General features: G+C 39.9%; 2 protein-coding genes across 3 annotated transcripts in view; one reads left to right on the forward strand and one right to left on the reverse strand.

The window, feature by feature from the left end:
* The window catches only part of LOC102782719 (ATP-binding cassette sub-family C member 4-like), a 34,164-nt gene extending 19,803 nt beyond the window's left edge, over nt 1–14,361 (reverse strand). The window contains exons 1-20 of the mRNA XM_087852917.1: nt 14,317–14,361; nt 14,099–14,213; nt 13,527–13,637; nt 10,744–10,864; nt 10,421–10,645; nt 10,245–10,334; nt 9,708–9,871; nt 9,480–9,605; nt 9,034–9,283; nt 8,830–8,937; nt 8,505–8,594; nt 8,006–8,197; nt 7,785–7,879; nt 7,616–7,702; nt 7,442–7,538; nt 5,875–6,099; nt 5,535–5,666; nt 5,348–5,385; nt 4,964–5,058; nt 4,392–4,538 (exon numbers count right to left, since the gene is read on the reverse strand). Of these exons, the coding sequence (XP_087709043.1) occupies nt 4,392–4,538; nt 4,964–5,058; nt 5,348–5,385; nt 5,535–5,666; nt 5,875–6,099; nt 7,442–7,538; nt 7,616–7,702; nt 7,785–7,879; nt 8,006–8,197; nt 8,505–8,594; nt 8,830–8,937; nt 9,034–9,283; nt 9,480–9,605; nt 9,708–9,871; nt 10,245–10,334; nt 10,421–10,645; nt 10,744–10,864; nt 13,527–13,637; nt 14,099–14,172 (2,467 nt within the window). The 5' untranslated portion in view covers nt 14,173–14,213; nt 14,317–14,361. The remainder of the gene's footprint in view (nt 1–4,391; nt 4,539–4,963; nt 5,059–5,347; nt 5,386–5,534; nt 5,667–5,874; nt 6,100–7,441; nt 7,539–7,615; nt 7,703–7,784; nt 7,880–8,005; nt 8,198–8,504; nt 8,595–8,829; nt 8,938–9,033; nt 9,284–9,479; nt 9,606–9,707; nt 9,872–10,244; nt 10,335–10,420; nt 10,646–10,743; nt 10,865–13,526; nt 13,638–14,098; nt 14,214–14,316) is intronic.
* A 1,781-nt stretch (nt 14,362–16,142) lies between these two features.
* On the forward strand, nt 16,143–22,288 carry LOC102783009 (claudin-10-like). Of its 2 annotated transcripts, none has more exons than XM_006788412.3 (5): nt 16,143–16,356; nt 21,008–21,169; nt 21,245–21,326; nt 21,415–21,519; nt 21,632–22,288. In XM_006788412.3, the coding sequence occupies exons 1-5, from the start codon at nt 16,143–16,145 to the stop codon at nt 21,786–21,788; spliced, it is 720 nt and encodes a 239-aa protein (XP_006788475.1). In that variant the 3' UTR covers nt 21,789–22,288. The 2 variants fall into 2 exon arrangements, with proteins under 2 accessions (XP_006788475.1, XP_035762689.1); XM_035906796.2 differs by lacking the exon at nt 16,143–16,356 and adding an exon at nt 20,047–20,377.
* The last annotated feature ends 50 nt before the right edge of the window (nt 22,289–22,338 follow it).

Here is a 22,338-nt window from a genome sequence, read left to right on the forward strand (position 1 = left end):
ATGAGTTTGTCTAGGCTCACAGAATACACCATGGAACAGGGTGTGACTTGGTAAAAGAAAAGAGAAAGGAAACACTGGGCAACATGGTGGCAGAATGTGGTGGTATGGCACTCTGGAGGCGTGGTGGAGCCATGGCACGGCTGACCTAAAACTTGCCTCCGAGCCTCTTAGTCAGTCCTACGGAGGTGGGCCCTGTAATCACCTCTCTCCACGGCCGTAAGCAGCTTACAGCTTTATCCAAAATGCCGCTCCTGCCTAAAAACATGCATGCAGACGAGGCCGGGCTCCCCATAACAGCCATTGCATAAACCCAGCCAGAGCATTATTCCCCGCAACAACCCAGCAATGCTCCAAATCAGCACTGATTCAAAGTCAAGTGGCGTAAGCATGTTGTACACTTGGAGGCAGACTAATCTTATTCACAGTGTGAGTGCCCCTTTAGCATACAGACATCCCGAGGGGAGGGTTCAAGCAAGGGGGTAGAGCGCTTACTATACCAATGCAGAATATCGCTGCTTTAGTCTGGAAATAAGGGGGGAGTACTTGTCAAACTGTGTTTGTGAAAGCTCCAATAATATTTTACGTAATTTTACTGTCTAAGCCATAGATGACCCAAATTCATGCATATCTGACAAACAATGCCAATAAGAAAAGGATAGGTTTCTCTGGGTTACATCATACAATGGTTAGAGGGTGCTAGAGCAGAGAACATCAGTCAGCTATCAGCTGTTTGACAAGCGGCTCAGTTAACACAGAGTTTCAGAGGGGATGAAGTAAAGAGCCTTCTCCATCCTGTACAGACTATAGAGGGGATACATTACAGTGATGCAGTTACACAAAGACATTCACTGCATGGAAATGCCTATGAGGTAAGATCGGTGTGGGACAATGGCTTCAATCACTCTGGGTGGTTGTCAACAATATCACCTATTGTGTGCAGAGGGGTATAGACGTTTCAGGATATCAGCAGCATTAGTATCAAACAATTTCTCATGCTTTAAGACTCCAGGGGTGATTTGCACCACTTTTCAGGCTCAGGAAATATCAAACCCTCCCAACTAAGGTGGCCTCTTAGGTGGAGATATTAGGTGAGAAGGGCCCCCAATCACACTTAAAGAAGTGGAACAGTGGGGTCCGGCTAGAGCGGGGCGTGTGGCAAATCGCTGTTCCCTGTAAACATCAAGATAAGGAGACGACTCAGAGCCGCTCCATGTGTGGGCCCCAGTGCAGTTGGAGGGGCCCTTCAGTGAGACAAGTGTGATAATGAAGAAATACTAGGGAGGGGGCTGCCAAGGCTGGAGGTGGCACGGCTCACCTGCACTTCCATGAAGGGCCCGGAGGCCTGGGGCAGCCTCCCACCGCCGGCGCCTTGCTGCCAATACTAATACATTCTAAATCCATTCTCTTCGCTCACACCGCCAGGCTCCTGCAATCTCCTCTCCTTCCCTTTCATGCAATTAAATAGTGGAAGTGCAGAGCGAGGGGGAGCCCTATCAGCCATACTGCACACACACACACGGCTCCATCTCCACATTCAATTTACACACTTCGATATCATCATCCTCTCTGCAGTACTTCCTTCACTTCACTCCTAACACTCTTGCATCCCAGACCTGAAATACAGACATTAAAAACATTGCCTCTGTGGACACAATTAGAATCTCACATCAGTGACTACAGAAGATCTAATGTTCACTGCGTCAACAGCAACACCCAGCTCTGAGATGGCCCACTATGCTGATGGGAGACAGGGCTGTGGATGTGTGTCTGTGCATGTGTTGACTGAAACTCCACTCCTCGACTGTGCTGATGAGCTGAAGCCCTGGCCTGCAGTCTCTGAGGGGATTAGCCCACTCAATGACACTAAATTACAGGGATCAACATCAGCTCAACACATCCACCGCTGTCTGTGCTGCTCTAAATGGATCACATTTGGATGAACAGCTGCAATAAGACTGTACACATTACTCAAATGGGGCAACATGAATATTTAAAGCCATTTAAAATAATAAAACGGAGGAAAAAGCTGCTTGTGTTTTCTGTCATCTCTAAAATTATCAAAGAGTACTGTCACAACGCAAAAAAGAGTTTTAATCACTGAAAGCACCAACTTGGAAATCAACTATGTCTGCGCAGCACAAAAGATAACAAAGTCACAGATTTAAATGGCGCAGTGGTATTCAGTGGCACATACAGAAGAGCCACAATACCTCTCCGTCAATCATAATTCACCACAGCTGTACTCCATTGTTATAAACCACATTCACAGAATAACAAATAAGACCTTTGTGCAGCGACGCTTGAAATGGTAACCTTTAACTCTGAGAACGGCTATCAAACACCGGGCCTGTTCAGCAGCAGCAGCAGCAACAGCAGCAGCAGCGCACCTATCACTTACACATGTAAACAGCTGTCAAATCCTTAACAACACATGTGCACACAGTTACAAATCACTCACACTTACGACAAGACAGTAGTGAATGTAAACGCTGTGATGGAAGTGGCAGGGTGTTTTTTTTTTAAAGAACAAAAGTGTTTAGACAGAAAGAAAACATTAGGAAGGGAAGAAGAGGAGTTGACAACAGCTGCTTTTGTCATGATGCTTTTTTACTTGAGGTAATAAATTAATTAAAAATACATAACAAAAGAAGGGGGGGGATAAAATATAAGTACGTTGAATTTATTTATACAGTGCAAATAAAAATACTGATATATATTTTCTTAATTTATTGCTGACTGAATGGAGGAAAAAGGAAACGCAGACTCCGGGATAGTTGTGTGTGTGTGTGTGTAAATCCAGTCAAACATAGTGTTGTTTGCCAGACTAGCAACCGAGCTGTAATGACTGGACTGGTCACACAATGGTTACTGATAGCAGCACAACAGCGATCAGATAGCAGTGTCTGTTAAGCCTCTCCTTTGCTGCGCTATTAAACAGATTATTACATTATTCAAAGTGTTTGTTCTCCTCCTGTGCATAGATTACCAAGCAAGGCACACCCAGATAAGCTGCCAGGTAGTCCAATGCATAACACAACGGCGGCAGTAAAAACAAAAGTCAAAGATTAAGACACGCGGTGTTTGCTCCAAACACAGCTTTGCAAAGAAAAGCTTTGTCGCTACACCCACTTCTAATGCTAGCAGAAACCACAAGCTCCTGAACACCCTCAAATCATATTTAGACTTGTGTTACCAGCTTATTATGACTCATTATACAGATACAAGTTCCCCTTCTTGTTGAGAATTCCCACCCAAGCTGATTGTGTTGTACACGCATGTCACTATTAGGAGATTAGGCAGAGTAATTATCTACTGACGGGTGAACAATGCTCCAGAAAAATTAAAGTTATCAAAGTGGGCCACTTGACAGTTGACTTTGGATATGAATGACAGATTGTAGTGACATTACTTCACCTAATTAAAACAGGTCTTTAATTAATGCACTAATATTATGGAGATAAATTATGGAGAAGAGGGGGGAAAAACTGCAGCTAATTTAAGCAAATCTTGAATTATCCACTCACATTCATTGACGCCTATTTAAAAAAAAATAAAGAAAAAAGAACTGCTTCCCTCCCTGAGTAAAGTCAGACACGTTTGGAGTGTTTGCTCACTTTTAAAATGACGTCCATCTGCCAGCTTCAGTGACCCAGCAGCTCCAGCCTACAAAGCTAATGAAATAATCAACATTTCTGATACAGTGCACAAGGCAAATATGTCTCTATTTACACTTCTTTATAATCCACACGCAACACCGTCCAAGATCTACTGCAAACACCATATATTCCATCTGATTGTTTGCTGTTTTTGTTCAGGCTCACAATGAAATAGATAGCAGTCTCTTTGCTGGTTCTAAGTACATTATGGCTAAAAAATGAAGTCATATCACCACCGTTTTGACACAATTAACATCTTGCTTGCACAGTCTTTACCTGCCAGCAGTGACTTTTACAATCACTTCATTTTAAACTAAATCTCAGTTCTTTATTATTATTAGACAGCTTAGATAAATATTTATGAGTTTTTTATATTGTTTATTCACATTAAATAAAACACGACTGTTTAAAAACCTAACATGGGAAAAACATCTTAATTAAGCAGATTAAAATATTAATTAAAAATAAAAAAAACAACACATGAATGTATAAATGATTACATCATAAGAAACCTGATAGCCATGACAAATTATAGAGGATAAAGAAAAGTATTTGAATGTTTGTAAGTGGATGAAAACATGACAAAGTAAGGAGCAGTCTGCTCTCTAGTGGCCAGATGTTCCAGCAACGACTGGATCCAGGTCCTTCTGGATATAAACATCTCATATCACTGACCATGCTATAAAAAGGCTATGTCATTAAAATGTGAACGCGAAAGGCTGGTGAGCCACTTACCAATTGGGTTGATATCAAAAAAACGTATTGGCGTCCGGAGGATGGCGTTAAACATGTTGTTGTGAAGGGTCTGGGCCGAGCTCACCAGGACATTGAAGAAGACCAGACTGCGTACGAAGCCAAACACAACTGAAGTGGCTGTTAAACCTGACAAAAATACAAAAACTAACATCAGCACACTATAGTCTTATCCTTGTGCTTGTTCTGTGATTAGCTATGCATTCAAGTGACATTGTTGAGTATACTGTACACACAAAAACACATTTTTTTCCTCTTCATTTGTGGGTTGTTTTTTTTTTTTCATTTACTTGAATGCTGATTTACCACTGTGAGCACAAAGCCTGAGCGAGTGAAGAGGCTGAGAGTCACAGGGAGGCAATCGGAGCAATCCAACGGCAGAGAACAAGAAAGGCACTGCTATCTCGCTGTACAGCTGAGGCCCATGTACACATACACTGGGCCTTGAAGGCCTTGGGCTACAGCCAAAGAACTGTGGATCTGTTCATTGAATGGCTGCGGTATTCAGAGATTCAGGAGTACACAAAAAGCAATATGCGCTCAGTGAGCTTCACCTGCGTAAACACCTAGGTACAGGTCAAGGTCCAGCTGCCGAGGGAAGCTGCCATTGAGGTGCTCGGTCACACTGATGTGCTTCTGTTCAGAGGCCCTGTCGAGTCAAGTCACAAAAGAAACAAAAATCCACAAGGACAAATAAACACAACAAAGGAATAAAGCTGCAACATGAAGGCACTACACAACACACATTCCTCCCATCTCGAAGCACAAAGTCAGTTTCAACAAGTGACAGATAAAGTCAAGAAAGACAGTTTTGTTCACTTATGTTCTATTAAACCATTTTCAGTCCAAGTAAATGTGCCCGTTTGACTTATAAATCCCATTATTTTATTTTTTTAATTACTTAATGTATTTATTTTTGCAAAAAAACAAATCCTCACCAGCACGCAAGCCACCAGTCCTGCAGAACAAATGTAAGCTAAAAAAATAAAACAAAATATAGATATTTTTAGGTCAAACATTAAGAAAACAACAAAACTGCTAATGTCACTACAAATAATCTTATGTTAAAAATTAACAATCCTTTGTATTTTTGCAATAATGATAGAAAGTAAAAAGCAAACTCACATGTGCAAGGGCATTCAATAAAATGAGGACCAAGAGGACCAGGAAGTTAGCACCTGCCATGAAATATTTCACATACATATGCAGGCCGACGTTGCCTTCAAAGCGGCTTTCCTCCTTTGTTGGTTGCACTACCTAGAAATAGACACTAGTGTCAATTCCAGTCATCTAGCAACACTTCAAAGCAGGTTGTAGTGAACGGTAAGCAGGAAAAGTGAGCTTCTTCTGCACTCTAGTGGCTTAAAGGATGCACAGCAGGCAGGCACAAGAGGAGTTTTATACATGCCTGGTTAAAAACTTGATTCTTTTTCCAATTAAAATCTAGTGCTTTACATACACCTACCATTGCAAGTGGCTCTGTTCCCTCAATCAAAGAGTAACGAGAGGAAGAAAGGGAAGACATAGATGAGTTGTCAGAGAGTGCGTGGGGGAGGCCGGAGACGGTGCCTGAGAGAGGAGTGGTATTCTGCCTCTGCTCGTCCTGGTCCTTATCCTCCTTGAGCAGAGAGGTAAAATCTAGTCCAGAGCCCTGCAACTCACTGTAGGTCCCTCGGGCCACCATCTGGCCCTGACGTAGAGAAAAGAAATGCAGTTAATAACGGCATAGCTGATTTATATTGTCATAAAGATTATGTAGGCAACATAAAATTTAGGCTTTAAGAAAATGTACTACTGCTAATATTACCAATAACAAACTCGTAGACAAAGAAATTGACAGTTTTGGAATTTTAACTTATTTTTAACTTATTTTCCTCAGAGTCAAAAAATGTATTGCAAAAGGGCAACAGTATTGCAAAAAACCAAACTATTATGAAACACTCCTGTTAAAGTAGAAAAGTACATCGTGCCTTTTGCCTAGCTTGAATGCTAGTTTAATGCTAATCAATATTATTTTACATTGAACATGGCCATGTATAGCATTTAAAAAACTTTTTTTTAATCAAAATGTGTTTATTTATTTTTGTACAACCTACATAAATGTTGAATGTTGGTGACAACTTCATGTAGAAAGGCTGCAAAAAGGTCGGGTGGCTGTGGGTCATATACTAATTAGATGGCAGGAATTCATATCCCATCTTTTTTAAGTTGCGTATTGAAGGGTCCTTTGACAAGATATAAAGCTCCAAAATATGAGTTATAAGATATGACAGTTAAAGTCCTGTGTGTGTGCATTTTGAATGATGAAGAGATTTTGTTAAAAAGTCATCTTAAGCCTATATTAACTGCAAATTTCATTTTAAAATGGAGATATAAAGTACAAAAAAAGGAGCAGAAGTTAATTTTTTTAGGTTGATTTTATTTTTTCTTTTCTTTTGAAACATAATAATTTGGGGTATAGAACTGTTGAAGTGTTAGCGAGCTTTTAAATACAATACATTATACAAAATAACAAACTTTTAGCAGTGGCCAAAATCTATGTCTAATAATACAAACTGTGATTAAAACTCCTTAAACGGCGGTTGTACTGGTTATCATATTATTAGTTCAGTTCATCCCTTTTCAGATTATGAAACGTTTTTCCAATCGAACTCAGAGATTTTTGCCACTGACTCTGTTCTTCTGGAAGTTCCTTTGCTAAATATATAGAGGAGAGTAATTAAATCAAGTGTGTAAACTGATTGGCTAAAATTTGCAACACACAATTTACACCTAATTGCGCTGATACTTGATACTTGATACTGACATGAACTTAGTCCCCCTGTGGTTAGAAAACAGCCCAACTTTTATAAATCACCCAAAAAACTAAACACAAATGCAATTTTGCCCTGTTTACTGGCCCTGACCCTAAATGCACTGACACCCTGCCATGTGACTGGATGATTAGACGTTTGCATTCATGAGAAGTTACATAAGTGTACCTAATAAAGTTGCTGATATTTTATATTTTAAATCAAAACTCAAGCTCACACCTCCTTTAAGATGACGATCTGATCGGCAGCCTTCAGATACTGTAGCTGATGAGTAACCAGGATACGAGGCTTCTTCCTCAGAAGTCCACAAATACACCTGCAGAGAAGAAATAACATGAAAAACTGCCAACTTCTTTTCACAAACAACAGTAAGATGCTGGCAACAGGACTTACTCCTCAAAGAGGTGCCGGCCCACCTCAGCATCCACAGCACTGAGAGGGTCATCAAGCAAATAGATATCTGCATCCTGGTACACTGCTCTAAAAAGACGCACACACAGACTTTATCTCTGTCACTGTTACCAAATAAGCCGGCATTTTTCTGTATTGTTGTCCAGCACACCTTGCTAAGCTGACCCTTGCCTTCTGTCCTCCGCTGAGATTGGCCCCTCTGTCCCCGACAATCGCCAGGTCACCACCTGGCAGCAGGTCCATGTCCTGATCAGGGTACAAAAGTAACTTTTCCCAACATTCCTATTTGCACCAGAGTACTGCAAGACAAAATAGCTCTAACTTTGCTACAAGACTGTATTATTGACAAGCATACTTCAAGGTGATTCTCACTCTCTTTAGGGCACAGGCTCTCAGTACTCTATCATACTTCTTGAGGTTGAGCTCCTTGCCAAAAAGGATGTTGCTTCGAATTGTACCAGGTAAAATCCAGGGTTGCTGAGAAGTGTATGTAAGCTCTCCTTTCACTTTGATGACACCACTTTCCTGGCTCAGTTCTCCCAGTATGGCACCGAGGAGCGAGGACTGAAATGCACAAACTAAAAATTAGGTTTAAACTGCAATTTTTACATTTTGGGAAATACCTTTAAAATCGCTTTCTTGCTCAGAGAACTTAGCATGGAACTGGAGTCGAGAGGCCTAGCAAACCTACAAAAACTGTTTCCCAATTAGGGAGGACATTTTAGTATGTTAAGAGGCAGGGTTTCTGCTGTGAAATTGGTGGTAAACACAACAGATTTTCAGTAAGAAGTATTTAGAGTTACCTAACCCATGTCAGGTTCATGGTCATGTGTGTGCTTCACTAAATCTGAGACTTGACAACAGACCTGACCTTTCCAGCTCCAACAGGTCCAATTACTGCCAGGAGCTGCTCTGATCTCACTGCGAAAGACACGTTCTGCAAGGTTGGAGTTTCAAGAGTCTGTAAGAAAAAGTAAGCCAGTTTGAACATCAGTGTGTGTAGTAAATACACAACAATTTATTTAATTCTTGGTTCACCTACTATGCATAGCTCAAAACCACAAATTTATCTCACAAGCATCGCAGCTGGTGTAGCATAGTGCATAATACTAGCTATCCCTCGAGGGCTCAAAAGATTGCATGCGATACATATTTAGGATGAGAGGGAAAGACGCATTTCCCAAAATGTTTCCTACCTTATTCCAGTAGCATATTAAGTCCTGAATTTTCACCATGCAGTCCTTCTTCTCTGCCACAGGAAGGCCTAGATGCTGAGGAGCAACTTCATCCAGCAGAAGAAATTGCTTACAAGAATAGTAGATTATTTGTTTTAGTTTTTATACAAAGTAATCAGAACACACTACTGGAAAATATATAGCCTCTAACTGTAATATATTTACTTTAATCCTTTCTATGCTGATGAGAGACTCAGAGACCTTCTCTATGGCACAGGGGAAAAAGAGCGTGATGGTGAGTCGCACTGCCCCGTAGAGGGAAACTGCCATGAACACTCTGCTGGCAGACAACTTGTTCCCTGTTAGGACATAAACGCAGACGGTGATGAAGATGATGACCTTGCTGGCTGCAAAGAAAGACGCCATGTTCAGGCCACGCAGGTAAGAGCTTTTCATGATCTTAGAGATTTCCATTCTGTGGAAAACAAAATAGGATGGCAGTGTTTGGCACAGCTTTTATTTTATTGCACTTTACAGTAATCTTCCTTCTAACTCACTCTAATATTCATATTAAAAAATCTGGAACACTTAATAATTTTACAATATCACACTTGAACCTCTACAGGTAGACATTTGGAGGCTGAATATGTATATTGTTAGATCAACTGTACCTTCTGACCTCATCCACCAGCGCACCAAAAGGCTTCTCCCACCCATACATCTTTATAACTCGGATCCCAGAAATGACTTCACTCATTGTGCGAATTCTCTCATCTGTTAAGACTGCTGTTTCAGCCCTAAGACAAAAACTGAAACTATGGAATCAATGCAACACAACACGTGGAGGAAAAACAGCACATGTATGGCATGATTAATGAATCTGACAAAAGACTTCAAACCTCAGTCTTGAGAACAAATGTCCAAACATGGTCTGTACTGGCATCATAAAGAAGAAGACAGCCATTCCCGCGAGACACGACGGGCCGATCGCATACAACAACAATATTATCACAGACACTGCTTGCAGGGGACCAATCCAGAGAAAGTGCAAGTATAATGTGACCTGTAAGAAAAGCATAAGCAGAAATATTGCAAAGGCAAAGAGAGTAAGGTCATCTATAATGCAAGTCAAAAGAAAAACATTAACTCAAAGATACAAGATACTAAAAATCCCTGCAGAAAAACCTACATAAGGCTATAACTTCGTGTTTCTCTTTTAACACCAACACTCAAATAAATACAATGGACAAAATAATAGAAACACCTGTCAGTATATTACAGTATAGTTCAACAGCAGCACACAGCAGACTTCAAAATAATCAAAATAAATGAATCAATCAATATATGTATAAAACAGTTCCAAGAAAAATTAAGCAATAAAGCTTTCAGGAAGGTAGCATTTAAACTGGAAGCTGAGTGCAGATATTTTCATTCACCTCGTCAAACTTGTTGACATCATTGGATAAGAGGTTCACAATCTGTCCTGTAGTTGTTTTGGCCAGTGCTGAGCTGTTAAGACACAGAGCCTTTGCGGAACAAAGGTGTAAGTTCAATTTACCACGGCAGAATTCAGAGGATGGCATTTATTCGCAGGCATATCATAATGACTCGCCTTTCGATAGATCATATGGCACACGGCCACGCGAATCTTCATCCCAGCTCGTTGAACGTGGTAGAAATAGAGATGGTGAAGGACAGTCAGACTGATGGTTGAGAGTGAGATGCCTGCAGCATAGATGTACGCCTCAGAGACTGCAGGTGAGTTAGCTGGGTCGTAGCTCTCAAAGTACTCGATCAGCTTTCCAAGTAGCACTGGCTGAATGACTTTGATGACTTCCTGATAGCAAAGGGAATGTAAAACAGAAATGTCAGTGTATTTTACATTTTAAAGCTTCTCACTTCTTACTGTGCACTTTCACTGTTACTTTGATATACCTCTATAAAGATGTACGATCCAATGAGCAAGTATGATTTCCAATAGCACTCAATGAGGGCCTTGGTAAGTTTAGGCGGCCGTAAATCGTGGGCGGCCTGTTGAATTTCTTGATTCCAGTACCTTTGAAATGTGTCAGAAAATAGAAAACCAATTTTCAAAGCCAGTAATAAAGCAATGCACTGCTGGTGATTCCCTAGGAAGGAAGTAAAATCAATTTCTACTTAGTGTATTTTAAGAGAAGAGTGAAGGATTATAATTGTTCCTTTATATTGCTCATATAGATGTAACAGGTATGGATCACTATTATCGCTACTATCACTACTTCTGATACATAATATTAACCATAAATATAATACTACACAATATGAACAGTATGTGGCATACAGTTTTCTAAACACATTGATAGACACTGCATAGCTGTCTGGATTTTACACCATTACATCCTGTCATATCAACCTGAGATATAAACAAAGGTAAAAAGCAGGAGCAGGTTCGTGAATCCAGCTGCGGCTTTATCCACCATCAACCTCAGCCCTCTCAAAGTGTATTTAACATTGCACAAAAAACTGTTCAGTTATTCTTATCCTCTCCAAACAATTCCAACAGAGTTCAACAATTCACTGTTTCACAACCAATGTGAATGTAGCCTTGGTGACCTGCCAATAAGGTTCTTATGACCTCCTTAACTTGTCTGCCCCACTTCCCTGCTTATGTTTACTTTCATTTCAAATTTTGTCGAGAAGCTGGACAAAAACCTCCTTCTGGTCATTCTTACTCTGTGCTTCTATTAGAGTGGTTACTGTAACACCCCTTATTGTTACATACTAAGACTTTGCTCTCAATGCTTAATTCCAGGCCGGTCATCAGGCCATCCTTGACATCAATGCCACATCGGAGTTTGTAGTAAAGAGAAGCGTTGAATTCACCACTCAACTTTCTGCTAGTACTCTAAAATGCTATATGCACCAGACAAATGTGTACTCTTTTCCAATAGCAGAATACCCAGCTGCGTAAAAGCCAGCCAGAGACTCATGAAGGTCCCTGCCACTTCCTGGCACCTCTTTAATTGGACATCACCGATTTATGGGAGGGACTGCCCCCTGTGAGAGTGTTTGGCATTAAGGTTGACATTGTGCTTGGTGGTGAGCCCACCTATATATAGATATCACTACTTCTCCATCTCCCACATGAGACCAAGCTCCTTACCCATGCTGCTCTTTAGCCAAATACTTGATTGTAAAAATCCCTGTCTTCAGAAAAGCCTTGACATTATTAGATGTTTGTAAGACGCTAATGAATGGATGAAACATCATTCTTCTAAAATACATGCTAAAGAGAAAGTTTCACATTTTAAAATAAGTTTAATTGAGTTGAGATCTGTTGACTCTGAATGGTTTTTATACTCATCAAATTATTCACTGATCCTTTGAGCACTATGGATACTCATTGTGGAAAAGACCATTCCCATCAGGATTGCCTAAGACGGTCACTTAGATTAACTTTGCACTAATTTACCCTTCCCTCTGCAGGTAAGTAAACCAAGCCAGGAAAATCCCAGATCCCCTGAATGCAAGGTAAAACGTTTAGGTCAGTGCATTTGTTTTGGGCAACAGCAGACATACCCTCTGTCAAGAATATTTAGCCATATTCCTTTATTCCTTATCTCTGCAGACCAGTGCTTATGGATTCTGCACCGCTTAACTCTCAGATTTACAGATTGATTTCTGCACTGCAACTTTATAAAACACTGTTTGCAGACTGTTTTTCAAACACAGTCTGATCCTGTATTGACATTCTCAGTCTTCTGAGGAACACCTGCTCAGGTGTTTTATTTTATGTATCGTAACGCTTAAACATCTGCGGCGTACAAAAGAGTGCTGTCAACCATACCTTTTATGCCCTCAGCACTACCATCTAAATATAGATGGGCCCATCTCCAGGCACACTTTTGATGCCAAACTTCGTCAAAGGGGGCAGCCTCTCCACACACACAGGGATTTTAGCAGTGGAGAAGGGAGTCATTTCAATACAACTGGTACTTCCCATGAGTGTGCAGCTCTAGCTTCAATATATAGTAGTTCAGAGTACTGGAAGTGAACAAGGTCCTGAATGCCAAATGCTGACATTTGCGCAGAAAAAAATTTGTAGTGAGTGTTACCATAAGCTGGATGTTTCTACAGTTTTAAGCTGACATTTTCACTGCCATTTCCACAATCACTGATGCTGGCAGCAAGAAAGGCCCAAAGGTGGTTTGTGTCTGTCCTCTTCAAAAGCTCTGAAATGGAAGTGAACACCAGCAGGGAAGTGGGTCAGTCAAGGTAAAGAGGTCACAAGGGCCTAGTTGACACTGGCAGGCCACAAAAGCTGGAACGGCAGTGTTTGTAAAACCCACTCCATGAAGAGTTGCTCAGAGAGGACAAGCATGATAGAACGGCCTTTTGTGCTATCTAATGAAATGTCACAGGATACAGTACCGAATAAACCAACAATGATGGCAAATGTGAATGCGAGTTCTGTTCATGACCCTGGTTCTGTGCTGTAATACTCGACCTGACATGAAAGCGGGAGTTGCTGAAAAGTCGGAACCATTGTCTGAATCAGTGTTTGAATTTATTAGCACGTGAGACTGTTCAGTTAGTACTTTGTATAGCTTGACTTTCAGTGGAATCACTGTTAAAAAAAAGGGTGCCTTTATTACAATGAGGGAAAACTGGTAGACTGATTCTATAAGAAGCACCAAACAAAAACCAAACAAAAATCAGACACAATAAATTTAAACCACCTCTGTAGTTCCTCTCCAAGTCGATCAGATGCATCCTCCGGGAGAACTTTGTACATGTCATCCTCTTGCAGCTTCCTTCTGTATCCAATTCTGAACAAGGGATTTAGCCAACTAAAGGAAAAGTAAACAGAAGCAACCTTTTTAGGCATAATTTTGTTTTATTTCGTTTACATTTTAAAGTCATAAGTAAATACAGTACTTTTTTTAACCACACCACATTTATGCTTTTTAATATACACATATTGTCCTAGTTTAAATAGCTGCATGTATATAGTAAATATATAATGTAAATAAAATGGGTTAATTAAAAAAATAATGCTAATTCTCCGTTATTACACATTACTTGTCATTGCATCACTGATATTTCAACTTTACGGCACTTTACTCTAGAACAACTCTTATTTTCAACACCACCTAACAAACTTCACTCGGTAACAGTGTGGTTTATTCAAGGGATGGACCTTGAATAACCATGGACAGGCCTCATTGGGTGGTCACAAACTGTCAGACAGGAGAGCTCTTCACTCGGTTAATGTCACAGAAAGCTGTCAGCGTGAGGCCGGTTTTCTTACCAGAAGAAAATCTTGGAGAGAAGATTAGCTGAAGCCGAAGGATTATCTTTCGCCTCCTTCCGCAGAGGTTCCATGGCCCAAACAGAAAAAGCAACCTGGAGACAGTCTCTGCCTGCTGTGTGGCAGAGGGGTTGTCGATAAACAATGAGAAGTGGAAACACTGACTGAGCAGCTGAGCAGCTGGGGTGGACTCCGAGTGCTGTCAATACTACACCTACCGACGTCCAGCACGGGATTATCCCAGGTGGCTGTCAGCCGGTTTGGCTGCGATGAGCGCGGACGCTGCGTGGCCCGCCCACTGTATGCAGATTGGCTGATACAAGAGTCCATTACAAGGCTCCTTAAACTGCTTCATATGAGAAACATTTTTCTTTGCTGTCTGTTGCAGATCCCAAGAGGGGATGGTGTCATGTTGTACCTTGTAGTAAATAGTATAATGTATCGCTCAGTAGTGGAGATCATGCACTCATTGTGCATGATGACTCTTCTTTATGAATCTACAGTGCATTCAATTAAATGGTCAATAACAGAAAACACTGGGAGGAATAACTAAGTAGTACACGTTTATTTGAGTATTGTACGTCAACTTTAATACATTTTTTAAGTAATCGAGTACACACAACATACTTATAGTTATTCGACGGCTGAAGCAACTTTTTAGATTCACAAATCTGTTGTGAACCTCTGTTCTGTTTTCACATAATAGGTTGGAATAATATATCTTTCAATCATTTCTAAGATAAGTTTTCTAAAATGCACATTACACTTTTTTGACATGTGACAAGCTACAAAATACAGAATCTAAGAAGTGACCAGGGTCCAATTCAAATGTCCCCTGGCAGGGTAGTGAACCATGAGTTGTTTCTGATGTATCCATCACAGTGTGGGAATGTTAGGTTAAAAGCACTTAGGCACAGAAAAAGGTGCCTATGCGGATGAAGCTACAAAGCACTTGTAGCTACAAAGCACTTTGAGTGTTCAAATTAACTAGAAAAGTGCTCTAATAGGTACCAGTCCATTCAAGTTTTAATCTTAACTATTTATCAAATTATCTCAATTCAGTACAAGAGCAAAAATTAGGCAGGGAAAGTGCCAGGCCCAGGCCCTCTCATTTATCTGGTAATCATTTGGAAACGACCGGCCTCAACTAGACTAAAATTTCTAACTGCATATAAAGTAAGCAAAACCTGCTCCAACTTTAGCAGCTGAAACATGCAGTAAAAAAAAAAAAAATTAATTTAATTTTATATTTTTTAAGAGCATTTGTTGATAATATGCATTTTAATTATAGTAGATATCTGCATACTTCATACTTCTTCAGATAGTTTCAGTAGTCATTTACACTGCTCATGCAATGAAGGTGGGACTTGTAACAGCTGATAAAAGGGCAACACTGGGCACAGTTTAGGGCTGACTGTTGTTATTATTGGGTCATCTCATTTCCAGAGGGAAGCTTTAATCTGACTCTTATGTCAACATGACTTGGCAAGAGTAGCTTTATGCCTTAACTATTAGTCAATAGGTTGATTTAGTATTGATTAACTATAGGAATTAACACAAATCAGTTTTTTCTTCTTTTTTCTGTTTTAGATAAATCTGACAGATTTCTCTTGAGTGAAACCAGGAGACATGACAAACAACATACATGTTAAAATGAGCTTGCAAATCATTAGACATTCAGTTGCTAAACAGAAACAGATGAACAAGGACTGGACTTTGTCACTTTGACTCTCATTTTATTACTGATTATTTTTTATGTTAATGTGTTACTTGACAGTATTTTTAGATGAAAATCTGGACAAACTAAGTGAGATTTTCTCAGAGTCCCCTTCAAAATGTAATGCTTAACTGCCCGCTTCCTTTACTCTTTCACTCTCAGACACCTGCGTCCACCCCTCAGCTCTGGATGTGCAGGCAAGATGTTTTGTCTGTTAATCATCTCAGTGAAACACATGTCCAAGCTGTAATTTGCTAGCCTGAACGGATTTTTTTTCCTTCTTTCTTGAGGCTACTAAAAGACTGCTAACATACCTTAACCCAACAAATGTCAGGCTTGCAGATTTTGGCATTCCTCAGTGGTGTGGCTGGGTTAGGAGCCACTATCGGTGCCACAGTGTCCAATGAATGGAGGGCCACCAGCCGGGCTTCCTCTGTCATCACAGCAACGTGGGTGCTCCAGGGTCTGTGGAACAACTGTGCTGGAAATGCCATTGGATCTCTGCACTGCAGACCACATCATACTATCTTACAGCTAGAAGGTTAGATCAGAAATCTTATATTTCCCAAACAGCCAGAACATCTATGTTTATGGTTAAAAAACACATGCATTATGTTGATAATCTTTTTGAGCTATAAATTTATGGTAAGGTACAGTGTGGATACTGCGGAATTGCTTCTTTAAATATTCTTGATGTGTGGTGACTAAGTGAAACAAATGTGTCACTTTTTGTCTATTGCCAAATGTATCAGCAAAGTCTTCAAAATTCTTTAAAAGGTGAAATTCAAAAATGTATTTGAAGTTTTTTTTTTTAATGGAATTTTGTATGATATGCACTTTTTATTGTTTTCTTTTTCATGGAAGCACGCATTCAGTATCTGTCAAAGTAGATTATGTAACACAGTCTTTGAACTCTTTTAATCTTGTTATCTTTTGTTATTTCTGTTGCTAACTTTTTTAGCGACAAGTACAGTTGATTGATTTCCATTAAAATGGGCCCTTAATACAAAATCAATCAAACAGTTAATTCAATAGACAATTTGCATTTCAGAGACCGATTGTGGCAAATCAGAATCAGAATCAGAATACTTTATTAATCCCGAAGGAAATTAGGGTTACAGCAGGCAGCACACTAATGGCGCTTGCACACTTACAAAGGAACCTTCTGACCAACTTTAAACAAACATCACATTGGGGAGACATGTCAGAAAGGTAGACTGATAGGAAAAAAACAACGAAAATACATAACATGAGGTAAGAGGAAGAGAAAAAAAACACTCCACTCAGACTGAGCTCCTAGTGGGAGAACAGTTTGATAACAGAAAAAACAGAAAAAAAAATGTGTAAATGTGTAACCTCTTTGTAGGAAATGTCAAACTGGTTGTCTCTGGGGTCCAGGTACAGGGGAAATAACCCAAGACATGTAAGCACTAACAGGCGAGAAAGACAGCATAGGTCTAAAATAAGCATAAAATACTAAAATAAACTAAAATAACTAAAATGCTTTACTTACCCTCAGATCTCACAATGGAAAGAAACAAAAAAAATTCAAAGAAAATGCATTTAAGTTATGTCTATAACATACCAAAATTAATTATGTTTAATCCTTTTTTGTTTGTTTGTTTGCCACATATTATCAGTATTACCAGTTTCATATTTTTGTTTCCACATTCTACAAAATATCGACAAAAATAATCCCAGAAAGGATCGGTGTGGGGAAAAAAAACCTCCAAAGAGTTAAATTTTTAATTTTGCATGTCCAAGGCACCTACTTTAAGAATGTCTCATGAGTATCTGAGAGTTGTGTTGAACAATTTATATGTTAACTATATTAAATCGATTCTCAGGTAAGCCTTTATGTAAATTCTGTAAATCCTGTTCCTCTTTTATAGTTACACGGTCATCTCTTTCCCTTCATCTCAGCAAATATTATCTGAAATTTCTTTGTGGTGTCTGTGATCTTCACATTGATCTTCACATTTCCCTTTAATTGTTGGTTTTGCTCACATTTTGGAGAGGGTGTATAGCGAGTTTAAAGGATTTGATCTCTTTTTTTAATCGTTTTCCTGATTTTTTTCAGAATCAGCTTTTTTTAAAAAAATATTTGACATAAAATGTAACAGTACACCAACAATTTAAGAAAGTTTATCATTAAAATTTCGGCAAAGTCATTTTTACTTGTTTGCAATGCAAATCTAAACAACTAGTTGACAAGGTCCCTCCATATGATGGTGGGAGATACTTTAGTGTACAACCACCAGGTGGAGCTGTAATTCACATACGGAATTCATTTGTTATTATGTGAAATCCCCTGGTTGGCCTTTGTCAAAGACACCCTGATCGTCCTTTTGTTTATCTTCTATAAACACATTTCTGTTGACTCAAGGGACATTTGTCTGAGGTAAGACATCAGAGAGAATGGCATGCTGTTAATAAGTTATCTAAAGCGGCTATTTTAAGTGCATGAGGAAGTGGTGGTTAGGGCTACTGATCGTGACTTCCCAGTGCAAGGTGAAAAATATAAGGTATCTTTTAAAAGCTTTGTTTGTATTTGTTCAATGAATTCAATTTTATTTATACAGCTCCAAATCACAACAACAGTCACCTCCCCACATAGCAGACAGGTCTGGCCCGGATCTGGTGTCAAGCCCGCACTGCTGGCTGACTTCTGGCATGGTAAGTGGTATGTCATCCAGATATGGGCCAGGCCTGGCGCAGATGGCACTGTTTATGTGATGGCATGCCATCTGGCCCGCTTATGGTTTGGTTTATGTGGCCCAGGCTCATAGAAAACTGGTCTTCCCCAGATCTGGCATCAAGCTGGCACTTCTGACTGGCTGGTATCATGGAAGGGTGTATGTCAACCAGATGTGGGCCAGTTCTGGCAATGATGGCACTATTTATGTTCCTATTTTCCTATTTTAGTTAGAAGACCCAAATGCCATGTTGCAATTCTATACTGCTGTGGTAACCAGCGTTTTAAATGCAGGTTTGACAGGTTTGTGAGTGTACACTTTATCCAAAACCTAGTGAGGGTTTGCTCGCATTTACCATTGGGTGGCTGTAGCTCAGGAGGTAGAGCAGGTCACCTAATAATCAGAAGGTTAGTGGTTTGATCCCTGGATCCTCCAGTCTGCATGTCAAGAGTGTGAATATATATGGATGTAGTTAGGAAGCGCTCAGTTTAGAGAAAGTGTGTGATTGGGTGAATGAGCATGTTGTATAGAGCACTTTGAGTAATCTGAGAGAGTAGAAAAGTGCTATATAAGACTCAGTCCATTCATTGAGTTTCATCATGTCACTTTTGCACTGTTGTGTTCCGGCACATGTTGTTATTACTTGGCTTGATTAAGGTACACATTAAGCTGACATCTGGGGCCAGAGCTGAAACTGTTCTGGGCCAGCAGAGGGCCAGCAGTGTGTCTGCAACTGGCCTTGTGCTGGCCCATGTTTGGGCCACCTCTGGCAAACCAGATCTGGGCCACCAAAGGGCCGTCATTCTTTGCGGTATGTGGGCCACGTGTAAGCACATTGTGTGGGCCAGATCCGGGCCATACCAATTTTGCTATGTGGGTCAAGGCACTTTATATTGTAAGGTAGACCCTACAATAATACATAAAGAGAAAAACCCAACAATCATATGATCCGCTATGAGCAAGCACTTTGGCGACAGTGGGAAGGAAAAACTTCCTTTTAACAAGAAGAAACCTCCAGCAGAACCAGGCTCAGGGAGGGGCGGCCATCTGCCGTGACTAGTTGGGGTGAAGGGAGGAAGACAGGACAAAAGACATGCTGTGGAAGAGAGCCAGAGATCAATAATAACTTATACACCTGCCCTGCCCGACTCTGCGCAAACAATCCTGCTCTAAATATGTAAAAAGATTTTTACTATGTCGTCAATATTTTTACTTATTAATAAAACTATTTAAATAGTGCCTCTTGTGTCTACTGCAGTCCGCATAAAATACACACATACCTGCAGCTACCTAGAAACTGTGCTTGAGGATGTGTGCTAAGCTTAATTTTAAACCCTTTTGTGAGATCATCACAGTTCAACTTTTCAGGACTCTCAGTCACCAACAGCAGGACTGCAAGTCACAGTGACGTGTACTGTGGGTGGAAAACACTATAAAGGACCACTGGCCACCTGTTGAAGTTTAAGGCCAAACTCCTCCCTTCCCAATATAACAGTTCACAACACATTAACTGTAATCACAGCCTATCCATTGAACCTACTTGTGCCGAGAGCCTAGCTACATTTACAACAAGTCTTAGGGAAGCATTTCAGGTCCCATCAATTTAACTGCCAGCCACAGTAAAGTGGAGGATTCTTCTCAGCATTATGAGCAGCATGTTTCAGGAGATTGTTGCCTTTTTTTTCTCTACTGCTGGTTGGATACTGGAGTCTTCTACCTTGCCGACTGACTACTGGAAGGTGTCTTCAGATGATGGATCAGTCATTACCACAGCTTCCTACTGGGCAAATCTTTGGAAGACCTGTGTGACTGATTCAACAGGAGTATCCAATTGCAAAGAATTTATCTCGATGCTGGCACTGGATGGTCAGCTTCTGTTCTCATTATGCACTTATCATTTATCTTGGATTTTACTAGTATACTGGATTAATTTAAACCATTGGTCTCAACTTCTGTTTATTTATTGTTAGTGTATGTATATATATGTTAGTATGGTTATTAATACCATAGTATATGATAGCATCTTAAGACTTTTCAAATGCTCTTTTAACCTAATTTTCTGTGTTTTTATTTATCCTTTCACAAGTTCACATGGTTAAACCTCTGCTCTTTTTATCTCTAAATCATTTTTTGAAAATTCACGTTGAAGCTTATTGCTACATTGGAATAATACAAACCCTAAAGCCAGTCTCCAACTCATTTACCGTCTAATATGTCAATGTTTAGCCTTAGTTCTCAGAACTTGAAAACAATAAAGAAGATTTACTGGGAACCTCAGGTAGTTTTGTTCACGGCTGACTAGTTTCAGTGGTTAGCTTCCAAGCTAATGTTTGCCTCGAAATTACATTTCAATGGCATTTTTTTTCACCCAAAGAAGCAGACACACTAACACAAAGTAGCAGAAACCACTTAAGGTTACTCATGACAAATTGTTTTAGTGCAAAAAGACTCCTGTGGTTGCATTTAAGTAGTAAGATTTTTGTTTTATGTCTGTAGGTTACCTCATAGCTTGCAGGGCACTCATGATTTCCGCCGTCATTCTGGGCTTTTTTGGCTCTATATTTGCCCTTGTGGGAATGAAGTGCACAAAAATTGGAGGATCTGACAAAAACAAAGCGAGGATTGCCTGTTTTGCCGGTGTGCATTTCATTCTTAGTGGTAAGTATAGATGAACCATTTGAGCAAGAGCACATTCAGCAGTTTAAGATAATTAACATTTCCCTTTTTACTCAGGCCTGTGCTCACTCTCATCCTGCTCCATCTATGCGCACCGGATAACATCAGAATTTTTTGATCCAATGTTTATCGCGCAAAAGTAAGGAGCATGTTTGCCCTACAGAGTCTTTTAATGTGGCTTGACTTATTAATAAACATTACCATTAAGTATTACTGTTTGTCTCTAGGTATGAACTTGGAGCTGCTCTCTTTATTGGCTGGGGTGGATCTGTTCTCTGTATTCTCGGGGGCACCATGTTATGCTTCTCCATTGCAGGTTCTTTTACCAGTAGGTTAGTGTGAGCTAAGTAAGACTTACGCATGAGCACATTTTACAGGCCACTGTTTGTTGAATTATATTGGTTTTTGGCATGTAAAAATGAAGCTATGTCTTTTTCTTCACAGCAAAAGAGAGGTAAATTATATCTACAGAGGCGCTGCCTCACATTCTCGTATCTCCTCCTACCCAAAAGGGCAGGCGAAGTCTGTAAATCAGAGGCTAACTCCAGACAACAGCACCTCCTCCAGGATCCAGCACTTTGATAAGAATGTTTATGTGTGACAAATGTGAATACACTTTTGGTTAAAGCCACGGGTGGGTACTAGAAGATATATTAATTGTTAATTATAGCACAGTCTATGTGACTTTGTGGTGTTGGTCAAACAACAGCTGAATGTACTGATATTGATTCATATCTCACCAGGAAATCAGTGTCAAATCCTTACATGTTTTTTGAAGCTGGATCTTTTTTTCTTTTTTTTTTATGATACAGTTTACTCTCTGGACTTGGGGGGGATCAATAAATCAAAAACATTTGGCCCACAACAGAGATTTCTAATCAAATTCTTGCATCATTTTCTATTTTTGGAGCTTTTTTATGGTGATGAGCACATTCTCTTTAAGTACAAAATTGGTTTTGTTGGTTATGTCTTTAGCTGTATGTAGCTTCTGCGTGTCTGTCATTAATCTGTAATGACCGTAATTAAAATTATGACAGACACCCATTTATCTTGTTGAATATGACGTAACCATAAACAACTTTTGTAATGTACAAACTTGTAGAGGGTAACAAAACATGGTGAAATGTTGAGTGAATTATGAGCATTCTTGG

The sequence above is a fragment of the Neolamprologus brichardi genome, chromosome 16, assembly GCF_056152115.1.
Source record: "Neolamprologus brichardi isolate AB-2024 chromosome 16, ASM5615211v1, whole genome shotgun sequence".
In the NCBI taxonomy this organism is placed as follows: Eukaryota; Metazoa; Chordata; class Actinopteri; order Cichliformes; family Cichlidae; genus Neolamprologus; species Neolamprologus brichardi.